This window comes from Nerophis lumbriciformis, linkage group LG12 (genome assembly GCF_033978685.3).
Source record: "Nerophis lumbriciformis linkage group LG12, RoL_Nlum_v2.1, whole genome shotgun sequence".
Lineage (NCBI taxonomy): Eukaryota > Metazoa > Chordata > Actinopteri > Syngnathiformes > Syngnathidae > Nerophis > Nerophis lumbriciformis.
Window position 1 is genome coordinate 13514882 of NC_084559.2, and position 23690 is coordinate 13538571.

The 23690-nt window shown below is 41.8% G+C and overlaps 1 protein-coding gene across 1 annotated transcript in view; it reads left to right on the top strand.

Annotated features, from left to right (window-relative positions):
- Window positions 1-20546, top strand: part of LOC133623018 (thioredoxin reductase 2, mitochondrial-like) — a 107598-nt gene extending 87052 nt beyond the window's left edge. Inside the window, exons 14-17 of the mRNA XM_061985924.2 lie at window positions 1092-1184; window positions 13403-13474; window positions 17229-17326; window positions 20385-20546. Coding sequence (XP_061841908.1) covers window positions 1092-1184; window positions 13403-13474; window positions 17229-17326; window positions 20385-20508 — 387 coding nt within the window. The 3' untranslated portion in view covers window positions 20509-20546. The remainder of the gene's footprint in view (window positions 1-1091; window positions 1185-13402; window positions 13475-17228; window positions 17327-20384) is intronic.
- Window positions 20547-23690: the final 3144 nt, after the last annotated feature.

A 23690-nucleotide genomic window follows, 5' to 3' on the forward strand; every position in this document is an offset into this window, starting at 1 on the left:
CGAGGGTCCCTGGTTCAATCCCCACCTAGTACCAACCTTGTCATGTCCGTTGTGTCCTGAGCAAGACACTTCACCCTTGCTCCTGATGGGTGCTGGTTAGCGCCTTGCATGGCAGCTCCCTCCATCAGTGTGTGAATGTGTGTGTGAATGGGTAAATGTGGAAGTAGTGTCAAAGCGCTTTGAGTACCTTGAAGGTAGAAAAGTGCTATACAAGTACAACCCATTAACCCCCCCCCCCCCCCCCCCCCCGCCCCCCAAATTTCCCAAATTTGGAGGTCTCAATGTTGGCAAGTATGTGTTAGCTACCGTGCTAATTGCTACTTTATGTGCTTTATAAGTGGTTTTTAGCCTTTTTTACAACATTTTTCGACTTAATTTTTCTAGTTTTTCAAAAGAAAATTGATCCTACTGTACATTAATCATAATAATACAAAATCGTAAATGCCGAAATGCCAAACAAATTGGTGTAAGCCACTCAAAAGCCGTCACCGTATATGTTACCATGGACGCCCCTGCTTATTACAGCAAGACAATTCCAAGTCACGTGTAAAATCAGCGTGGCTTCATAGTAAAAGAGTGCGGGTTCTAGACTGGCCTGCCTGTAGTCCAGACCTGTCTCCCATTGAAAATGTGTGGCGCATTATAAAGCTTAAAATACCACAACATAGACTGTTGAACAACTTAAGCTGTACATCAAGCAAGAATGGGAAATAATTTAACCTTAAAAGCTTCAAAAATGGGTCTCCTCGGTTCCCAAATGTTTACTGAGTGTTGTTAAAAGGAATGGCCATGTTACACAGTGGTAAAAATGCCATTAAATTCTAAGTTATTATTTGCAACATTAAATATCTTGTCTTTGCAGTCTATTCAATTGAATATAAGTTGAAAAGGATTTGCAAATCATTGTATTCTGTTTTTATGTACGAATTACACAACCTGCCAACTTCACTGCTTTTGGGTTTTGTACCTACTGTATTCCTCATACTAATTTAAAGAAATGGTCTGGAAAAAATAGTGTACGTTTTCAATGATTGACTATTACAGCGTTGAGTAGTGACGAGTGCATCCATGTGCTGCTGTGTATATTGCAGGTAGCAACAACAGTTTTCACCCCTCTGGAGTACGGTTGTGTGGGCCTGTCGGAGGAGGAGGCGGAACTCAAGCATGGCAAAGACAACATAGAGGTGAGCCGATAACTCTTACATGGGGGCTTGGTAACGCTAGATGTCGTCATTGTGTCATTTGGCATAATTGGGATTATGTTGCAAGTACTACGACTAAGGCGTTGTCACTTAGCCAGAAAAGTAGCTCACCTGTGTTTACTCCTCCAATAAAAATGTCACTATACCTTGGCTGATAGTCACGGCATGTAAATAGAGCTTTGTTGAGAGGCGATCAGAGGTGGGTAGAGTAGCCAGAATTTGTACTCAAGTAAGAGTACTGTTACTTTAGAGATTTAATACTCAAGTAAAAGTAAGGAGTAGTCACCCAAATATTTACTTGAGTAAAAGTAAAAAGTATGTTGTGAAAAAACTACTCAAGTACTGAGTAACTAATGAGTAACATACACACACATATATATATATATATATATATGTCTTAATAAGGTTATCCAAAAAATAGTGCTCGATACCGTAGTAGAGCGCAATATATGTATGTGTGGGGAAAAAAATCACAAGACTATTTCATCTCTACAGGCCTGTTTCATGGGGGGGGGGGTACCCTCAATCATCAGGAGATTTTAATGGGAGCATTCGCATACCATGGTTTATATAGGGCACAGAGTGGGTGGGTACAGGCTGGCGTAGGGGCGTGGTGATTGGCTCATGTGTTACCTAGGAGGTGTTTCCGTCTATGGCGGCATGCTGTTACAATTTCGCTGCGCTTGTTGAGGGATGACAGGTCTGGACGGTAAATAATAAACAGTTTCTCTTTCAAGCATAGGTTGCATCTTTTATTACCACTATTGTAAGGTGTGCTGGATGCAAGAATTTGCCATGTTATTGAATATTCAACATTATTGTCTTTGAGGTCCCAAATGTGTTTGCTGAGTTCTGTGGTATTTCGCAGGTTTTTGTTCCTGAAAGAAGCCTTGTGATTGTTCCATCTGGTTTTGAATTCTCCCTCGGTTAATCCTACATATGTGTCGGATGTGTTAATGTCCTTGCGTATTACCTTAGATTGGTAGACAACTGATGTTTGTAAGCATCCCCCGTTGAGAGGGCAATCAGGTTTCTTTCGACAGTTACAGCCTTTGTTGGTTTTGGAGTCGCTCTGTCTGGGGGCCGACGGCTCATTTGCAATTGTTTTGTTGTGGTTTGAGATGATTTGTCGTATATTGTTCATGCAGCTGTAGCTCAATTTAATGTTGTTCTTGTTGAATACTTTTCTTAGGGTGTTGTCTTTGGGAAAGTGTTTGTCAATCAGATTGAGGAATTTGTGTCCAATGTTAGTTGAGACGTTTTTGCTGTATGGGGGGTTGTACCAGATGATGTCGTTTCGTTTTCTGTTCTTTTTTATATATATATATATATATATATTGATATATACAGTATATAATTTATATTTATTTATTTTGCCGTTTTTGTTTACATGTTAAAGGTGTTTTAATGAATATACATGCATGTTTAACACATATAGATTCCTTTCTTTCATGAAGACAAGAATATAAGTTGGTGTATTACCTGATTCTGACCACTTGCATTGATTGGAATCAGACAGTAGTGATGATAACGTCCACATTTTCGAATGGAAGAGAAACAAAAGTCTTCCTTTCTGTCCAATACCACATGAAAGTGATTGGTTTTTGGCATCTTATTTGTCCAGCTTCCATATTCTTTTTTTATACACTTTACAAGAAATACATTGGCGGCAAACTCCGTAGCTTGCTAGCTTGTTTGCGCTGGCTTTCGGAGACTCTTATTTTGAAAGCGCAGGCGCGATGGAGCGGCACTTTTATTGTGAAAACAGGAACTTTAGGCTTTTGACGGGAAGTACGGTTGAAATAAAAAAAAGGGTATTTTTTCTTCACATTTTTGATTGATTGATTGGAACTTGTATTAGTAGATTGCACAGTACAGTACATATTCCGTACAATTGACCACTAAATGGTAACACCCGAATACGTTTTTCAACTTGTTTAAGTCAGGTCATGTGACCGCCTGGCTCTGTTTGATTGGTCCAACGTCACCAGTGACTGCATCTGATTGGTGGAACGGAGTGAACGTCACCAGTGACTGTATTTGTTGAAACGCAGGCACTATGAAAGTCTGTCTGACAGACCAAAACAAACAAAGCGTGCATTAACAGATCGATAAAAATTAGTAGCGAGTAGCGAGCTGAATGTAGATAAAAGTAGCAGAGTAAAAGTAGCGTTTCTTCTCTATAAATATACTCAAGTAAAAGTAAAAGTATGTTGCATTAAAACTACTCCTAGAAGTACAATTTATCCCAAAAGTTACTCAAGTAGATGTAACGGAGTAAATGTAGCGCGTTACTACCCACCTCTGGAGGCGATATAGCTGAATCAATATTACCGACATTGCGAGTCGACTCGTGCTGGCATTTCTTCGCTATCTATAATACACAGAAAATGGAAAGACTTGTGTTCTTGTCTCACACAAGGATTGTGGATAATTAGCAAAATTAAAAAAAAAAAGGGCAGTTTTTTTTTAAGAAGCGGAGTTGCAATAATAATAATATAAATAATAGATTTTATTTGTAGAAAGCACTTTACATTGAGCAAACAACCTCAAAGTGCTACAGTGTATTGAAAATAATAATAATAATAAAAAGATAATATAAAAATAAAAACTAGTACAGCCTAATAGCTAGAACTCATCCATCCATCCATCCATCTTCTTCCGCTTATCCGAGGTCGGGTCGCGGGGGCAGCAGCCTAAGTAGGGAAGCCTAGACTTCCCTCTCCCCAGCCACTTCGTCCAGCTCTTCCCGGGGGATCCCGAGGCGTTCCCAGGCCAGCCTGGGAGACATAGTCTTCCCAACGTGTCCTGGGTCTTCCCCGCGGCCTCCTACCGGTCGGACGTGCCCTAAACACCTCCCGAGGGAGGCGATCGGGTGGCATCCTGACCAGATGCCCGAACCACCTCATCTGGCTCCTCTCCATGTGGAGGAGCAGCGGCTTTACTTTGAGCTCCCCCCGGATGACAGAGCTTCTCACCCTATCTCTAAGGGAGAGACCTGCCACCCGGCGGAGGAAACTCATTTCGGCCGCTTGTACCCGTGATCTTGTCCTTTCGGTCATAACCCAAAGCTCATGACCATAGGTGAGGATGGGAACGTACATCGACTGGTAAATTGAGAGCTTTGCCTTCCGGCTCAGCTCCTTCTTCACCACAACGGATCGATAAAGCGTCCGCATTACTGAAGACGCCGCACCGATCCGCCTGTCGATCTCACGATCCACTCTTCTTTCACTCGTGAACAAGACTCCGAGGTACTTGAACTCCCCCACTTGGGGCAAGATCTCCTCCCCAACCCGGAGATGGCACTCCACCCTTTTCCGGGCGAGAACTATGGACTCGGACTTGGAGGTGCTGATCCTCATCCCAGTCGCTTCACACTCAGCTGCGAACCGATCCAGTGAGAGCTGAAGATCCTGGCCAGATGAAGCCATCAGGACCACATCATCTGCAAAAAGCAGAGACCTAATCCTGCAGCCACCAAACCAGATCCCCTCAACGCCTTGACTGCGCCTAGAAATTCTGTCCATAAAAGTTATGAACAGAATCGGTGACAAAGGGCAGCCTTGGCGGAGTCCAACCCTCACTGGAAACGTGTCCGACTTACTACCGGCAATGCGGACCAAGCTCTGGCACTGATCATACAGGGAGCGGACCGCCACAATCAGACAGTCCGATACCCCATACTCTCTGAGCACTCCCCAACATCTCCACCAACACGTCTTCCTATGAGGAAGCAGTGCCTGGGGAGTCTGTGGTGGGCTCTCCTATTTCTGGGGCTGAGGTTGCTGAGGTAGTTAAAAAGCTCCTCGGTGGCAAGGCCCCGGGGGTGGATGAGATCCGCCCGGAGTTCCTTAAGGCTCTGGATGCTGTGGGGCTGTCTTGGTTGACAAGACTCTGCAGCATCGCGTGGACATCGGGGGCGGTACCACTGGATTGGCAGACCGGGGTGGTGGTTCCTCTCTTTAAGAAGGGGAACCGGAGGGTGTGTTCTATCTATCGTGGGATCACACTCCTCAGCCTTCCCGGTAAGGTCTATTCAGGTCTACTGGAGAGGAGGCTACGCCGGATAGTCGAACCTCGGATTCAGGAGGAACAGTGTGGTTTTCGTCCTGGTCGTGGAACTGTGGACCAGCTCTATACTCTCGGCAGGGTCCTTGAGGGTGCATGGGAGTTTGCCCAACCAGTCCACATGTGTTTTGTGGACTTGGAGAAGGCATTCGACCGTGTCCCTCGAGAAGTCCTGTGGGGAGTGCTCAGAGAGTACCACTACAAGTAACACTTGCAAATGTAGTCACATTCTGATTTCTCCAACCGAGATAAGACAAGAGAACGTCCACCAGGCCCTAAAACGCAGAGAGAAATGCATGAAGTACAGTGGGAAAGCGAACCAGTTTGTGTTTTCTGTCCTTGTGTGCGTGAGCAAGTGTTGCCAGATGCTTGGCAACACCTGCACAAGACGGTGGATAAATGGTTTAGCAAGCAAGGGTGGGGTTCTTGGTTGTGAGTGACAGGCGAGCGGTGAGGCCTGATTGAGGTGTGTGTGAGGTGATGACAGATTCGCTTAGATCTTAGGAGGAGCTGCTGCACCGGCCCTTCCTACAGCTGCATGCTCCTCCAAACTTGTGTTGGCATGCTCACGCCTTGAATGAAACGCATTAAACACACATCCTCCACCTGGAGTTTTAAATCTGACAACTTAATGGACAACTAGGATTTGTTTTCTAGTGTTACATTTTTTATTTTCCCCTCACCTGCAATTTCTTCCTACTGTTGTTAAGATTAAGCTGGAATTTGTATTTTTATTTTGTTTTTGAGCTGTCACAATGAAAATCTTTACTGTTGCAATTAAAGGCCTACTGAAACCCACTACTACCGACCACGCAGTCTGATAGTTTATATATCAATGATGAAATCTTAACATTGCAACACATGCCAATACGGCCGGGTTAGCTTACTAAAGTGCAATTTTAAATTTCGCGCAAATTATCCTGCTGAAAACGTCTCGGTATGATGACGTCAGCGCGTGACGTCGCGGATTGTGGAGGACATTTTGGGACAGCATCGTGGCCAGTAGAGATGTGCGGATAGGCAATTATTTCATCCGCAACCGCATCACAAAAGTCGTCAACCATCCGCATCCACCCGAACTAACATTTAATCAAAACCGCACCCGCCCGTTGTTATATATCTAATATAGACGATGCAAGGCATTAGTGAGGTTATAAAGCTTTTGCCTGTTAAAGAAAGGAGACTGATCCAATGAAGCAGAGACATTCAATGCGTGCCACGCTGTCACGGCCCAGACGCACACCAGTGCGCAATCATCTGGGAGCCGCGCTGAGCGCACCTCCAAGCGCGCTCGCGCCACTCAAACTGCTGCAGGCAGCTGCGTTCTATCTTGTTTTAACATCCTGTGGCACTCTTCTGGGATCACGGCGGACGAAACTGCTTATGCTCAGGGTGTTTGTGGAGGTTCGGGGTTTTGCACAAATGTGATGCACCATGTTAGATGTCCCGGTTTTGTGACTGTCGTAGACATAAACAGCGTCGCAGCTCTTGCAAATCACGTAGCCAGCATTACTATCATCCTGATTTACAACCTCATAAAAACGAGTCCACGCTGAACTTTTCTGGCCTTTTTTTCCCCTGGTCTTTAGTATTCCCTTTTTTAGTTTGTCGCATACCACGTTTGCTGCCGGCGTTGCCATCTCTTTTTTTTTTCTTCTTCTGTTGTGGCATGCTGCTCATTTTTCGTATGTGGGTAACAACATTTAACTATGTATATATATTTCCGAATTGGTTTAACTGCCACCCGCCTGAATCTATTTAAAATCTAATTTTTTTTTATTTCAACCGCCCAACCCGACCCGCGGATTAAATCTAATTTTTTTTTATTTCAACCGCCCGACCCGACCCGCGGATAAAATCTAATTGTTTTTTATTTCAACCGCCCGACCCGCGGATAATCCGCGGACTCCGCGGTTGTGTCCGCAAACCGCGCATCTCTAGTGGCCAGCTATTAAATCGTCTGTTTTCATCGCAAAATTCCACAGTATTCTGGACATCTGTGTTGGTGAATCTTTTGCAATTTGTTCAATGAACAATGGAGACAGCAAAGAAGAAAGCTGTAGGTGGGAAGCGGTGTATTGCGGCCGACTGCAGCAACACAAACACGGCCGGTGTTTCATTGTTTACATTCCCGAAAGATGACAGTCAAGCTTTACCATTGGCCTGTGGAGAACTGGGACAACAGAGACTCTTACCAGGAGGACTTTGAGTTGGATACGCAGGCGCGGTATCGTAAACATTTGATCGCTTGCCCGTACGTGCGTGCCGCTATGTGCATGTCATGTACGTAACTTTGGGGACTTTGGGGAAATATATGTGCTGTATGAACTTTGGGGAGGTGAACGGTACTTTGGGCTGTGGGATTGAGTGTGTTGTGCAGGTGTTTGAGTTGTATTGGCGGGTTATATGGACGGGAGGGGGGAGGTGTTTGTTATGCGGGATTAATTTGTGGCATATTAAATATAAGCCTGGTTGTGTTGTGGCTAATAGAGTATATATATGTCTTGTGTTTATTTACTGTTTTAGTCATTCCCAGCTGAATATCAGGTCCCACCCGCCTCTCACAGCATCTTCCCTATCTGAATCGCTCCCACTGCCCTCTAGTCCTTCACTCTCACTTTCCTCATCCACGAATCTTTCATAATTGCTCAAATTAATGGTGAAATTGTCGCTTTCTCGGTCCGAATCGCTCTCGCTGCTGGTGGCCATGATTGTAAACAATGTGCGGATGTGAGGAGCTCCACAACCTGTGACGTCACGCTACTCGTCTGCTACTTCCGGTACAGGCAAGGCTTTTTTATTAGCGACCAAAAGTTGCGAACTTTATCGTCGATGTTCTCTACTAAATCCTTTCAGCAAAAATATGGCAATATTGCGAAATGATCAAGTATGACTCTTAGAATGGACCTGCTATCTCCGTTTAAATAAGAAAATCGCATTTCAGTAGGCCTTTAAGGGTGTAACGGTACACAGAAATTTCGGTTCAGTACATACCTCGGTTTAGAAGTCACGGTTCGGTTCATTTTCGGTACAGTAAGAAAACAACAAAATATAAATGTTTTGGTTATTTATTTACCAAATTTGTACACAATGGCTTTATCATTTTAACATTGGGAACACTATAATAATTCTGCCCAAAAATAGAAATATCTGTGTGTTTGATGGGTGTGAGCCACCACTAGGCTGATCAGTGCAACAGCAGGCAGTCATGAATGATAATCATAACAATAACATACATATACACTAAAGATGCGCGGTTTGCGGACACAACCGGTCGGGCGGTTGAAATTTAAAAAAAATTGATTTTATCCGCGGGTCGGGTCGGGCGGTTGAAATAAAAAAAAATTAGATTTTAAATAGATTCAGGCGGGTGGCAGTTAAACCAATTCGGAAATATATATACATAGTTAAATGTTGTTACCCACATACGAAAAACGAGCAGGCACCTGCAGCATGCCACAACAGAAGAAGAAAAAAAAAAAAGATGGCAACGCCAGCAGCAAACGTGGTACGCGACAAACTAAAAAAGGGAATACTAAAGACCAGGGGAAAAAAAGGCCAGAAAAGTTCAGCGTGGACTCGTTTTTATGAGGTTGTAAATCAGGATGATAGTAATGCTGGCTACGTGATTTGCAAGAGCTGCGACGCTGTTTATGTCTACGACAGTCACAAAACCGGGACATCTAACATGGTGCATCACATTTGTGCAAAACCCCGAACCTCCACAAACACCCTGAGCATGAGCAGTTTCGTCCGCCGTGATCCCAGAAGAGTGCCACAGGATGTTAAAACAAGGCTTACAGATGCATGTGTGAACGCAGCTGCCTGCAGCAGTTTGAGTGGCGTGAGCGCGCTTGGAGGTGCGCTCAGCGCGGCTCCCAGATGATTGCGCACTGGTGTGCGTCTGGGCCGTGACAGCTAGGCACGCATTGAATGTCTCTGCTGCATTGGATCAGTCTCCTTTCTTTAACAGGCAAAAGCTTTATAACCTCACTAATGCCTTGCATCGTCTATATTAGATATATAACAACGGGCGGGTGGCGGATGGCGGGCGGGTGCGGTTTTGATTAAATGTTAGTTTGGGTAAATGGCGGATGGTTGACGACTTTTGTGATGCGGTTGCGGATGAAATAATTGCCTATCCGCGCATCTCTAATATACACACAGGGTCCATTGCCAGGGTTAATGATGTCAACATATATAAAATAAAAACTAAATAAGATAAGGCTCAGAATGGTTTCTTAACAAAACCTTTCTACATATAAAGTGTTTTTTTTGATTGATTGATTGAGACTTGTATTAGTAGGTTGCACAGTACAGTACATATTCCGTACAATTGACCACTAAATGGTAACACCCCAATACGTTTTTCAACTTGTTTAAGTCGGGGTCCACGTTAATCAACATTAAACTGCCTCAAGTTGTTGCTCAGGTTAAATAAAATGACAAAACTTTTTTTCTACATACAAAAAGTGCAACATTAAACAGTTTCAAGTCAACTCAGCCTCAGATTAACTTTAACCCTGGTGACTTTCACTCAATCTTCATGTTTTTTGCCAGAAAAATCAGTTTATCCACATTGTCTGCAGAAAAAAGAAGTGGGTCAAAACCTAGTTTTTAATGCAATATGGTCTTAAATCTGCTGCTATATAAACATTTGTTATTGCTTTAGCCCTGCCTGACTCGCCGAGGAGAGGCTGCTTGAATGCCGTGTTTGCACCACGCTCGTCTTTCTCGTCGTTGAAGCAATGTTCACTTGGGGGGTCCCCCGGACACATTTTTTTCTCTCAATGTGGCCCCGAGTCAAAATATTTGCCCAGCTCTGCCTTACATTGTGTTTATGGGCTATTCTACGCAATCAGTGATATTTGCTCGTTGTGCATTTCTCAAAGTAACCTTAGATGTCTGTCTTTTTTCAACTCCAAATCTGCTATTACACACATTAAACTACTCGAAATGCGTACAGACCCAACTCAGACATATGGTTTTCATTTTTGTTCAAAGGTTCCTAATCTGAAAATGACTCATCTGAGTAACAGTATGCATTTTTAGCAAAGAACTAGCAGATATATTAGATATAGACATGTGACTTGTATACTAATAGCATGTGGACACTAAACATATTACAGTGCTTCAGCAAAAATGATTGTTTTAAAAAACAAATACCTAAAAAATAGGTATTTGGACTATGCTGACATTTTAGCAAACTATACACAAAATGACATCAAACAACACTGTGTCTTGGTATTTGGGATAGGCATCAAATTTGGTACTTTTATAACTACCGACCAAGTACGGTAATACCGATTCACGTAAAATCCAACAGTGCCATATTTCAATAACTTTGTTGCACGGGATGTCACGTGCGGTTGCAGACTCAGGACCGGCTCTGGCACTTGGTTGGGAAACAAGCAGTCAAGAACTCAAAGCGGACTAATTTTACAATTGTCCATGTCAACAAAGCAGGAAGGAGGCATTCAAAACAAAAGTAAGGCTCCACTTTTCAAAACACACTAGCTCGGTGCTAGTTTACATTCGATTTGCCTTAGACATGCGACCGATTAGCATCAGTGATTTTTACGTGGCGATTTCAACACCTCCAAATGTGGTAATCAAAAGTACAATTAAGATGCACCGTACAATCAAACAGCTAGGGTGTAATAAATATAATACTTACAGTTTAAACACTTTGTAGGGCTCACAAAAATAAAAGACTAGCACATTCCACTTAGTGGCAAAGACTACTTCCTGGCTAAGGCAACACATTGTTGTCTATACACTAGTAACATTTAATATCTTGGAATTGCAACTGCATGTAAAGTTGGCTATGTACCGTACTTTTCGGAGTATAAGTCGCACCGGTATAAGTCGCACCTGCCAAAAATGCATAATAAAGAAGGAAAAAAACACTTATAAGTTGCACTAGAGCCCGACCAAACTATGAAAAAAACTGCGACTTATAGTCCGAAAAATACGGTATTACAATTCATTACTTGTTTTTTTTTTAAACCAACACACAAAAGTACCAAAAATGGGTACCATTGAGTACCACTATTAATTCCCAGATACAGGAAATTGGTACGGTATCAATTCAAATGTGAAAGGCACCCATCCCTCCTTGGCGCATCAATGACATGACATCAAAATGGTGAGAATTAATTCAGAATAAGATGTTAATATGTATACAGTGTTTCCCACAGGACAGGCATCTATTTGTGGTGGTGTGGTCGGGGGGTGGCGGCGGCAGCAGCGATGACCAAGAAGAACGCGGAGTTGGAATATAATTACAACATTTTATGTACATATTTATATACAGATTTGAACAATTAGTGATTCACTGAAATATATTTATTAATTGTGGTTCTTACAAAAAATATATCTTATAAAATATAAAAGCTAAAATGTCTCTTAAAGCTCTGCCCCTTTAATTAGTGAATACTAAATAATTTAACTTTAGCCTACTACTACAACCATATTATTTACCAGCAACATGAAGTGAAACAGAGGCAGAGGTGTCCTGCCACAGTCAGTCAACCTCCTCCTCCTCCTCCTGCTGCTGCTGAACAGGTCGCACCTGTGGTCCGGACTGTAGGCCTACCTCCTCTCCAAGTCCAGCCCTTCTCGGCCGTTGAAAATATTTTTCTATACTCATCTGTTTGAAGGAGTGAACATCCAACAATATAATTTATTACTAACGAGCAGAACCGCTCTATGTACAGTGCCGTCTAACCTTAAGCGGCAGCAGCTCAACACATGCAGGGTTCAACGTTAAGGTTTTTTTCTACTTGCCCGACTTCTCAAATCTACTTGCCCCAATATTTTTACTTGTCCTGCCTAGGTTTTTTTCTGGCTGTGTAGTGCTCATGGCTTATATCTTACTAAAATTCTTCCCGTTGACTATTTACAACACTACACAGTATTTATTATTATTATTATCTATAATTACATTTAAATGGCATTGCATACATGTCAAATTAAATGCTATTTCACATTATTTGACCAGTAGCAGTTACACCCATCTGAACAGGTCAGCCACCTGTTTAAAGCCCGATCACAGTTGAAATCTTGAAATGAAGGGCCTTTAATGGCCAAAACATTAACCTGGACAACATTTTAACAGCTGGTTGGCTCAGATTTTATTCTTTTCATTGCATTCACATGCTGCAGTGGACAGTGGACAATTTAGCTTCAGTCCACGTGTGTTTATTGACAACAGGGTTATAACCTGGACACGTTAGCTCGTCGGTATGAAAACACGTGACTGTTACTACGTGCGTCTGCCCCGGCCCCCGAGTCAAACAGCGGCGGTGTTAATGAAGCAGCGTCAGGCTGCTCACCGTCAGTGAAACGCTCGGTGACGAGCCGCGAGCGATGCGGCTATAACCTATCTACCATAACCTATATTACCCTCGTATTTTGATCCCGTCCGTCCGTCCGTCCCTCTTCTTCTTCTTCTTCTCCTTCTTCTTCTTCTGGCCCACCAGGTGAATTAAGTGCTATTGGCGGAGTTACAATGAATAGTAGGCTACCGCCACCTACTGCACCGGAGTTGTAACTACAAGCAACATTCACAGACAGAGTCCCATTGCTTTTATGAGCGGTCGAGCGAGTCAAAAGCCGAAAAATCCATTTGTGGCGGACGTAATTCTTTCGTGGCGGGCCGCCACAAATAAATGAATGTGTGCACACATGGGAAACACTGGTATATAATAATATGTGCTAACAGACACTGGTTGATGTTTTCTAAGTGCAGGAGTCGCGGGTACATGGCCTCAGCTCAAATGTCTGAAACGTTTGGGAACCACTTGGCTCCTGTAGGTCATTCCATGGATTTTAATGTTGATCCTTAAGCCAATACTTTGCTTTTGCCGTATATTTTGGGTCATTGTCATGTTGGAAGACCCATTCACGACTCATCTTCAGTGTTCTGGCCGAGGCCATGAAGGTTCTCATGTAGGAAAAAAGGGGCCAGCTCCATATTTTCATCCATTTTTGGTCACAGCTGGTGTCTTATTATTATTTTTGTTCAGCATATCTGCCCCTGACATCTAGCTCCATGACATCCTGCACAACTTACTGTGCTGTAATAACAGTTTGTAAATGTTTTTCAATTTTCTGTTTTTTTGCAGGTTTACCACGCTTTCTACAAGCCACTAGAATTCACCGTCGCCGAGCGTGATGCCAGCCAGTGTTACTTAAAGGTTGGATTCAATTGCTTAAAATATATTTAAAAATATTTACAGGAGATGTTCAGTCTACATACGCGATGTTTGTTGAGTTTCAATGTAAGTCGGAACTTATAGTTAAACTAGATGAGGCAATTCCTGAAGGAATTGGGTGTGGATGCTCCAATGCTGAAGTTGAACTGAAATCCTGGATTTTTTTTTAGAATTGTTGAAGTACAGCAGACAATTCCCAAACAAGCTGGATATTTTGAAACAGTTTGAATCAGATGAAAAATGTGGGAGTTGTGTTGAAGAAAGTCCCATTGTTTTTAATGGGAATTTCCCCCAAAATTTGGAATTTCAGGAAAAGCCGGAATTTTTTTTGAAAAGGCAAACAACTTGAATGGTCTGAACGAGTTGAAATGGTCGGTGTTGGAATTTTTCAAATCGGTCGAGAAATGTTGAAGTAGTAACATGTTTGTGGAGGGGGGCGTGGCCTGCGGGCCTGCCGCGGAACGGTGTTTGCCAGGACCGGCCTCGAAGACACCGACAGGTGCATAGATGGCCCAGGTGGGCCTTGTTATCGAATCACCTATCGCCTTTATTAGCAGCAGCCGGGATGAGACACGTTGTTGGAGCTGCAGTGAGAGTGAGAGAGACACGGACAAAAAAAAGACAGTTTGCTGGAAAGCAAAACCCCTGCACGGATTTATGAAAATAAAATAGTATTGTACCCCTGATCCGGGCTCTCGTGGCAGGAGTTGGTGGTCTGAGGAACCCACTGGAGGGCAACCTCCACAATGTTGAATTGAGAAATGGTCCTGGAATTTTGGGGAAACTGAAATGTTTGCAGTTCAAAATACAACTTTGTTTTTTGTCCTGATTAAAAGGAATGTTTTGACGGTGGAACGGTTGAAATGCGTTGAAAAATGTGGAAGGAGTAGTCGCCAGAAATAAAGGGTGAAAATAGGGCTAACATAATAGTGTGAGAGTCCAGTCCATAGTGGATCTAACATAATAGTGAGAGTCCAGTCCATAGTGGATCTAACATAATAGTGAGAGTCCAGTCCATCGTGGATCCAACATAATAGTGAGAGTCCAGTCCATAGTGGATCTAACATAATAGTGTGAGAGTCCAGTCCATAGTGGATCTAACATAATAGTGTGAGAGTCCAGTCCATAGTGGATCTAACATAATAGTGAGAGTCCAGTCCATAGTGCATCCAACATAATAGTGTGAGAGTCCAGTCCATAGTGGATCTAACATAATAGTGAGAGTCCAGTCCATAGTGGATCTAACATAATAGTGAGAGTCCAGTCCATAGTGGATCTAACATAATAGTGAGAGTCTAGTCCATAGTTGATCTAACATAATAGTGAGAGTCCCGTCCATAGTGGATCTAACATAATAGTGAGAGTCCAGTCCATAGTGGATCTAACATAATAGTGAGAGTCCAGTCCATAGTGGATTTAATATAATAGTGAGAGTCCAGTCCATAGTGGATCTAACATAATAGTGAGAGTCCAGTCCATAGTGGATCTAACATAATAATGAGAGTCCAGTCCATAGTGGATCTAACAGAATAGTGAGAGTCCAGTCCATAGTGGATCTAACATAAAAGTGAGAGTCCAGTCCATAGTGGATCTAACATAATAGTGTGAGAGTCCAGTCCATAGTGGATCTAACATGACAGTGAGAGTCGAGTCCATAGTGGATCTAACATAATAGTGAGAGTCCAGTCCATAGTGGATCCAACATAATAGTGAGAGTCCAGTCCATAGTGGATCTAACATAATAGTGAGAGTCCAGTCCATAGTGTATCAACATAATAGTTTGAGAGTCCAGTCCATAGTAGATCTAACATAATAGTGAGAGTCCAGTCCATAGTGGATCTAACATAATAGTGTGGGAGTCCAGTCCATAGTGGATCTAACATAATAGTGTGAGAGTCCAGTCCATAGTGGATCTAACATAATAGTGAGAGTCCAGTCCATAGTGGATCCAACATAATAGTAAGAGTCCAGTCCATAGTGGATCTAACATAATAGTGTGAGAGTCCAGTCCATAGTGGATCTAACATAATAGTGAGAGTCCAGTCCATAGTGGATCTAACATAATAGTGTGAGAGTCCAGTCCATAGTGGATCTAACATAATAGTGAGAGTCCAGTCTATAGTGGATCTAACATAATAGTGAGAGTCCAGTTCATAGTGGATCTAACATAATAGTGAGAGTGAAGTGAAGTGTGAAGTGAATTACATTTATATAGCGCCTTTCTCTAGTGACTCAAAGCACTTTACATAGTGAAACCCAATATCTAAGTTACATTTAAACCAGTGTGGGTGGCACTGGGAGCAGGTGGGTAAAGTGTCTTGCCCAAGGACACAACAGCAATAACTAGGATGGCGGAAGCGGGGATCGAACCTGCAACCCTCAAGTTGCTGGCACGGCCGCTCTACCAACCGAGCTATACTGCCCCACAGTCCAGTCCATAGTGGATCTAACATAATAGTGAGAGTCCAGTCCATAGTGGATCTAACATAATAGTGTGAGAGTCCAGTCCATAGGGGATCTAACAGAATAGTGAGAGTCCAGTCCATAGTGGATCCAACATAAAAGTGAGAGTCCAGTCCATAGTGGATCCAACATAATAGTGAGAGTCCAGTCCATATTGGATCTAACATAATAGTGTGAAAGTCCAGTCCATAGTGGATCTAACATAATAGTGAGAGTCCAGTCCATAGTGGATCTAACAGAATAGTGAGAGTCCAGTCCATAGTGGATCCAACATAAAAGTGAGAGTCCAGTCCATAGTGGATCCAACATAATAGTGTGAGTCCAGTCCATAGTGGATCTAACATAATAGTGAGAGTCCAGTCCATAGTGGATCTAACATAATAGTGAGAGTCCAGTCCATAGTGGATCTAACATAATAGTGTGAAAGTCCAGTCCATAGTGGATCTAACATAATAGTGAGAGTCCAGTCCATAGTGGATCTAACATAATAGTGTGAGAGTCCAGTCCATAGTGGATCTAACAGAATAGTGAGAGTCCAGTCCATAGTGGATCCAACATAAAAGTGAGAGTCCAGTCCATAGTGGATCCAACATAATAGTGTGAGTCCAGTCCATAGTGGATCTAACATAATAGTGAGAGTCCAGTCCATAGTGGATCTAACATAATAGTGAGAGTCCAGTCCATAATGGATCTAACATAATAGTGAGAGTCCAGTCTATAGTGGATCTAACATAATAGTGTGAGAGTCCAGTCCATAGTGGATCTAACATAATAGTGAGAGTCCAGACCATAGTGGATTTAATATAATAGTGAGAGTCCAGTCCATAGTGGATCTAACATAATAGTGAGAGTCCAGTCCATAGTGGGGCCAGCAGGAGACCATCCCGAGCGGAGACGGGTCAGCAGTGCAGAGATGTCCCCGGGTCCCGACTCTGGACAGCCAGCACTCCATCCATGGCCTGGAGAGGGGGGCAGAGGAGAAAAGAAAAGAAACGGCAGATCAACTGGTCTAAAAGGGGGTCTATTTAAAGGCTAGAGTATACAAATGAGGAATGAAACGTTCGTACGACAAAGCAAATTTCTATTTGGTCTGTGGGTGATAAATCGAGTAGTTGGTATAATCAGTTTATACAAGTAAACTTTGATTGGTTGATTGAGGGCTTCGTAAATTGAGGTTCCACTGTCGTCAGCTTCAAGAGCCTCCAGAGTCATTCATTCTGACAAATCTTAATGACCTGGCAGACCAACCACCAAGTGTTTTCTACCCTCTCAGGTGATATGTCAGCGGGCTGGCGTCCAGAAGATCCTGGGTCTGCACTTTACTGGTCCGAATGCAGGAGAGGTCACGCAGGGCTTTGCCATGGCCTTCCAGTAAGTAGTCGACCGCTACTGCACTGCAATAACTGACATCTAAGTAAGATTGAATATCTCAAATAAGGGTGATATTTGCGTATTTTCTGTCTAATAAGATAATTCTTCTCACTAAGCAGATTTTATGTTAGAGTGTTTTACTTGTTTTAAGTGTTTTGCTCCTAAATGATCTCAGTAAGATATTACAGCTTGTTGCTGAGATTTGATGACCTATATTGAGTAAAACATGCTTGAAACTAGAATATCAAGTGTTGCAAAGCTGTGTCATCAACACTCACAAGTATAAAACTACTTTTTTAAAGTAATCATTTCTTATTTCAAACATGGAAAAAAAAAATCATGATTTTGACACAATTGTGTCTCATAATTAAAACAGATGACAGTCAAATGGACTTTGCTGTTTTATTTTCAATGAAACAATAGAAAAGACGTACTCATTTAGTAGTACAGTTGTTATTAGTGAGAATATACTTATTTTAAGTAGAGATGTCCGATAATATCGGACTGCCGATATTATCGGCCGATAAATGCTTTAAAATGTAATATCGAAAATAATCGATATTGGTTTCAAAAAGTAAAATGTATGACTTTTTAAAACGCCGCTGTGTACACGGACGTAGGGAGAAGTACAGAGCGCCAATAAACCTTAAAGGCACTGCCTTTACATGCCGGCCCAATCACATAATATCTACGGCTTTTCACACACACACACAAGTGAATGCAACATACTTGGTCAACAGCCATACAGGCCACACTGAGGGTGGCCGTATAAACAACTTTAACACTGTTACAAATATGCGCCACACTGTGAACCCACACCAAACAAGAATGACAAACACATTTCGGGAGAACATCCGCACCGTAACACAACATAAACACAACAGAACAAATACCCAGAACCCCTTGCAGCACTAACTCTTCCGGGACGCTACAATATACACCCCCCGCAATCCAGTCCATAGTGGATCTAACATAATAGTGTGAGAGTCCAGTCCATAGTGGATCTAACATAATTGTGAGAGTCCAGTCCATAGTGGATCTAACATAATAGTGAGAGTCCAGTCCATAGTGGATCTAACATAATAGTGAGAGTCCAGTCCATAGTGCATCTAACATAATTGTGAGAGTCCAGTCCATAGTGGATCAATATAATAGTGTGAGAGTCCAGTCCATAGTGGATCTAACATAATAGTGAGAGTCCAGTCCATAGTGGATCTAATATAATAGTGAGAGTCCAGTCCATAGTGGATCTAACATAATAGTGAGAATCCAGTCCATAGTGGATCTAACATAATAGTGTGAGAGTCCAGTCCATAGTGGATCTAACATAATTGTGAGAGTCCAGTCCATAGTAGATCTAACATAATAGTGAGTCCAGTCCATAGTGGATCTAACATAATAGTGTGAGAGTCCAGTCCATAGTGGATCTAACATAATAGTGAGAGTCCAGTCCATAGTGGATCAATATAATAGTGTGAGAGTCCAGTCCATAGTGGATCTAACATAATAGTGAGAGTCCAGTCCATAGTGGATCTAATATAATAGTGAGAGTCCAGTCCATAGTGGATCTAACATAATAGTGAGAGTCCAGTCCATAGTGGATCTAATATAATAGTGAGAGTCCAGTCCATAGTGGATCTAACATAATTGTGAGAGTCCAGTCCATAGTGGATCTAACATAATAGTGAGAGTCCAGTCCATAGTGCATCTAACATAATTGTGAGAGTCCAGTCCATAGTGGATCTAACATAATAGTGTGAGAGTCCAGTCCATAGTGGATCTAACATAATAGTGAGAGTCCAGTCCATAGTGGATCTAACATAATAGTGAGAGTCCAGTCCATAGTGGATCTAACATAATAGTGTGAGAGTCCAGTCCATAGTGGATCTAACATAATAGTGAGAGTCCAGTCCATAGTGGATCTAACATAATAGTGTGAGAATCCAGTCCATAGTGGATCTAACATAATAGTGAGAGTCCAGTCCATAGTGGATCAATTTAATAGTGTGAGAGTCCAGTCCATAGTGGATCTAACATAATAGTGAGAGTCCAGTCCATAGTGGATCTAATATAATAGTGAGAGTCCAGTCCATAGTGGATCTAACATAATAGTGAGAGTCCAGTCCATAGTGGATCTAACATAATAGTGAGAGTCCAGTCCATAGTGGATCTAACATAATAGTGTGAGAGTCCAGTCCATAGTGGATCTAACATAATAGTGAGAGTCCAGTCCATAGTGGATCTAATATAATAGTGAGAGTCCAGTTCATAGTGGATCTAACATAATAGTGAGAGTCCAGTCCATAATGGATCTAACATAATAGTGAGAGTCCAGTCCATAGTGGATCTAACATAATAGTGAGAGTCCAGTCCATAGTGGATCTAACAGAATAGTGAGAGTCCAGTCCATAGTGGATCTAACATAGAACCCCTTGCAGCACTAACTCTTCCGGGACGCTACAATATACACCCCCCGCAATCCCTTACCCCAAAAAACCCAACCCCGCCCACCTCAACCTCCTCATGCTCTCTCAGGGAGAGCATGTCCCAAATTCCAAGCTGCTGTTTTGAGGCATGTTAAAAAAAATTATGCACTTTGTGACTTCAATAATAAATATGGCAGTGCCATGTTGGCATTTTTTCCCATAAATTGAGTTGATTTATTTTGGAAAACCTTGTTACATTGTTTAATGCATCCAGTGGGGCATCACAATAAAATTAGGCATAATAATATGTTAATTCCACCACTGTATCGGTTGATATCGGAATCGGTAATTAAGAGTTGGACTATATCGGATATCGGCAAAACAGCCATTATCGGACATCTCTAATTTTAAGGTATTTTTGGTTTCATTGAGGTTAGCTAATTTGACTTGTTTTGGAAAGTCTTGACAAGCCCAATTTTCTTGTTCTATTGGCAGATAATGTTGCTTAGTTCAAATAAAATACCCCCTTTTTTTTTCTTGTTTTTGAACACTGACTTTTTGCAGTGTGTTTCTATCGTGAGACAGTGCTGCAGAAGTAGTGAATTAACGTACCTCAACTCTGTGTGTCTTAGGTGTAGCGCTACATATTCACACCTGTTGAAGACCGTGGGCATCCACCCGACGTGTGCCGAGGAGCTAACCAAGGTCAACGTCACAAAACGTTCCGGATCGGATGCCACGGTCACCGGATGCTGAGGTTAGGTCCCCTCGGTCTTGGAACGCCGAGCACACGAGGAAACAAAAAAAAAAAAAAGGTTACTCGGGTCTAAGTAATCTAGATTTAATCCGCTCTCTCTTTTTTATTCTTCTCCTCTCCATCATGCTCACTCAGGGTATATCACCTGTTACCCAGGTGTACTATAAATTGGCTTTTATTTGATAAACAAGACAAGCGGTCACTCTGCGTTCTGCCCATTCGGTATCTTAAAGTAAAATGGTAAATGGGTTATACTTGTGTAGCGCTTTTCTACCTTCAAAGCGCTTTGACACTATTCACCCATTCACACACATTCACACACTGATGGCGGGCGCTGCCACGCAAGACCCTTTGATTGATTGATTGGAACTTGTATTAGTAGATTGCACAGTACAGTACATATTCCGTACAATTGACCACTAAATGTGTGGAGGCGTGGCCTGCAGACCTGCAGCGAGGCGGGGCGCGCCGGGCCCGGCTCCGAGAGGGGCGACAGGTGCGTAGATGGCCCACCTGGGCGCAGTTGTCTCATCACCTGTCACTGTATAAAAGGGCAGCAGCCGGGACAGGAGGGGGTCGGTGAAGTCGGAGTGGATGGCCGAGAACGAACCCGAGCCCAAGCGGAAGCGAGACGGAGACGAAGACGCGGAAGGCTGAAAAGCGACCGGAAGAGCGAGACGGGGAGAAGAGGCGAGTGCTGAAAAGCGACCAGAGAAGGAGGTTTATTGAAAAATAAACAAAATCTCCAAATTTTAATTTAAGAATTCAAGAAGAATTATAATAATTTTTATAATAATTTTAATAATTGATCACTAAACGGTAACACCCGAATAAGTTTTAATAATTTTAATTTAAGAAGAATTATAATAATTTTAATAATAATTGATAATCATTTTAATAATTGACCACTAAATGATAACACCCGGATTAGTTTTAATAATTGATAAAAAAATTGTTATAATTTTAATTTAAGAATTTAAGAATATTTTTATAATTTTAATAACTAACCATTAAATGGTAACACCCGTATAAGTTTTAATAATTTTAATTTAAGAATTTTAATAATTTTAATAATCGACCACTAAATGGTAACACCCGAATACGTTTTAATAATTGATAAAAAAAAAATTTATAATTTTAATTTAAGAATTTAAGAATGATTTAATAATTTTAATAACTAACCTTTAAATGGTAACACCCGAATAAGTTTTAATAATTTTAATTTAAGAATTGAAGAAGAATTATAATAATTTTAATAATTGACCACTAAATGGTAACACCCAGATAAGTTTTGATAATTGATAATATTTTAATAATTTTAATTTAAGAATTTTAAGAATTGACCACTAAATGGTGAGACCCGAATACGTTTTGATAATTGATAATAATTGATAATAATTTTAATAATTGACCACTAAGTGGTAGCACCCGAATACATTTTAATAATTGCTAAAAAAAATTTAATAATTTTAATTTAAGAATTTAAGAATAATTTTATAATTGTAATAACTAACCATTAAATGGTAACACCCGAATACATTTTAATAATTGCTAAAAAATTTTTAATAATTTTAATTTAATAATTTAAGAATAATTTTATAACTTTAATAACTAACCATTAAATGGTAACACCCGAATAAGTTTTAATAATTTTAATTTAAGAATTGAAGAAGAATTATAATAATTTTAATAATTATTGATAATAATTTTAATAATTGACCTCTAAATGGTAACACCCGGATTAGTTTTAATAATTGATAATAATTTTAATTATTTTAATTTAAGAATTTTAATAATTGACCGCTAAATGGTGAGACCCGAATAAGTTTTGATAATTGATAATCATTTTAATAATTGACCACTAAATGGTAACACCCGAATACGTTTTAATAATTGATTAAAAAAAAAAATAATAATAATAATTTTAATTTAAGAATAATTTAATAATTTTAATAATTAACCACTAAATGGTAACACCCGAATAAGTTTTAATAATTGATAATAATTTTAATTTAAGAATAATTTAATAATTGGCGCCCAACGTAGGGTAGGGCCACCGGAGGCGGGGGAAGACGACCCCCTGTGGCAATTAGTGGAGGACTCGCACCGCCGGGTTCCTCGGACCACCAATGACGGACATGACAGGCTTGACGGTTTGGAGATTTTGTTTAATTTCCAATAAACCTCCTTCTCTGGTCGCTTTTCAGCACTCGCCTCTTCTCCCCGTCTCGCTCTTCCGGTCGCTTTTTCAGCCTTCCGCGTCTCAGCCATCCACTCCGTCTTCACCGACCCCCTCCTTCCCGGCTGCTGCCCTTTTATACAGTGACAGGTGATGAGACAACTGCGCCCAGGTGGGCCATCTACGCACCTGTCGCCCCGCCTCGCTGCAGGTGCGCAGACCACGCCTCCTCACACACCCGAATACGTTTCAACTTGTTTAAGTCGGGGGTCCACGTTAATCAATTCACGGTAACCGCGACCCATCAGGAGCGAGGGTGAAGTGTCTTGCTCAAGGACACGACGGACGTGACTAGGTTGGTAGAAGGTGGGAAGTCGAACAAGGAAACCTCAGGTTGCTGGCACGGCCACTCTCCCGACCGCGCCACGCCGTCCCTAAGTAGACCAAAGTAGACTTTAAATTGTTTCGGTCTCTTGGAAGAATGTGCTTATGAATCCGTATTTAAAGCCTAAAAGTGTGCAAGTAGCACAGAGCAGGTTCTTTTAGTTTTTTTTCTGAAAATATATTCTACAAATATTGTTGTTGCTGTGGCTGTACTTCCTGTCCATTAGTCTTGAAGGTGACACATACCATAGCTCCCTCCTCCTCCCCCGCCCTCCATGACACTGATGGATGGCCTTGGGGTGCTGTCGCCGCGGCGACACTGCCCCATTTCCCATGGACAGACACAAACAGTCGTCCGTTGTCGGTCAGTCCTCTGGGCAAGGAGACCGGTCTCTGAGGGTCTAGAAAGGTCCGGCATTACCTCCCTTTTATTGTGACTAAATGGCTGGCAGAGCAGAATGATAAACATCTGCAGGCTGAACATACTCTGTCTGCATCACTGCACCAGCAACTCTGCATTGCTCCGTCTCACCCAAAGGTGGCACTGTTGCCTGTCAGTTCTAAAGTTTTGAGGGAAGCAGCCTGGATAAATGTGTGTGTTGGTTCGAATATAACCTT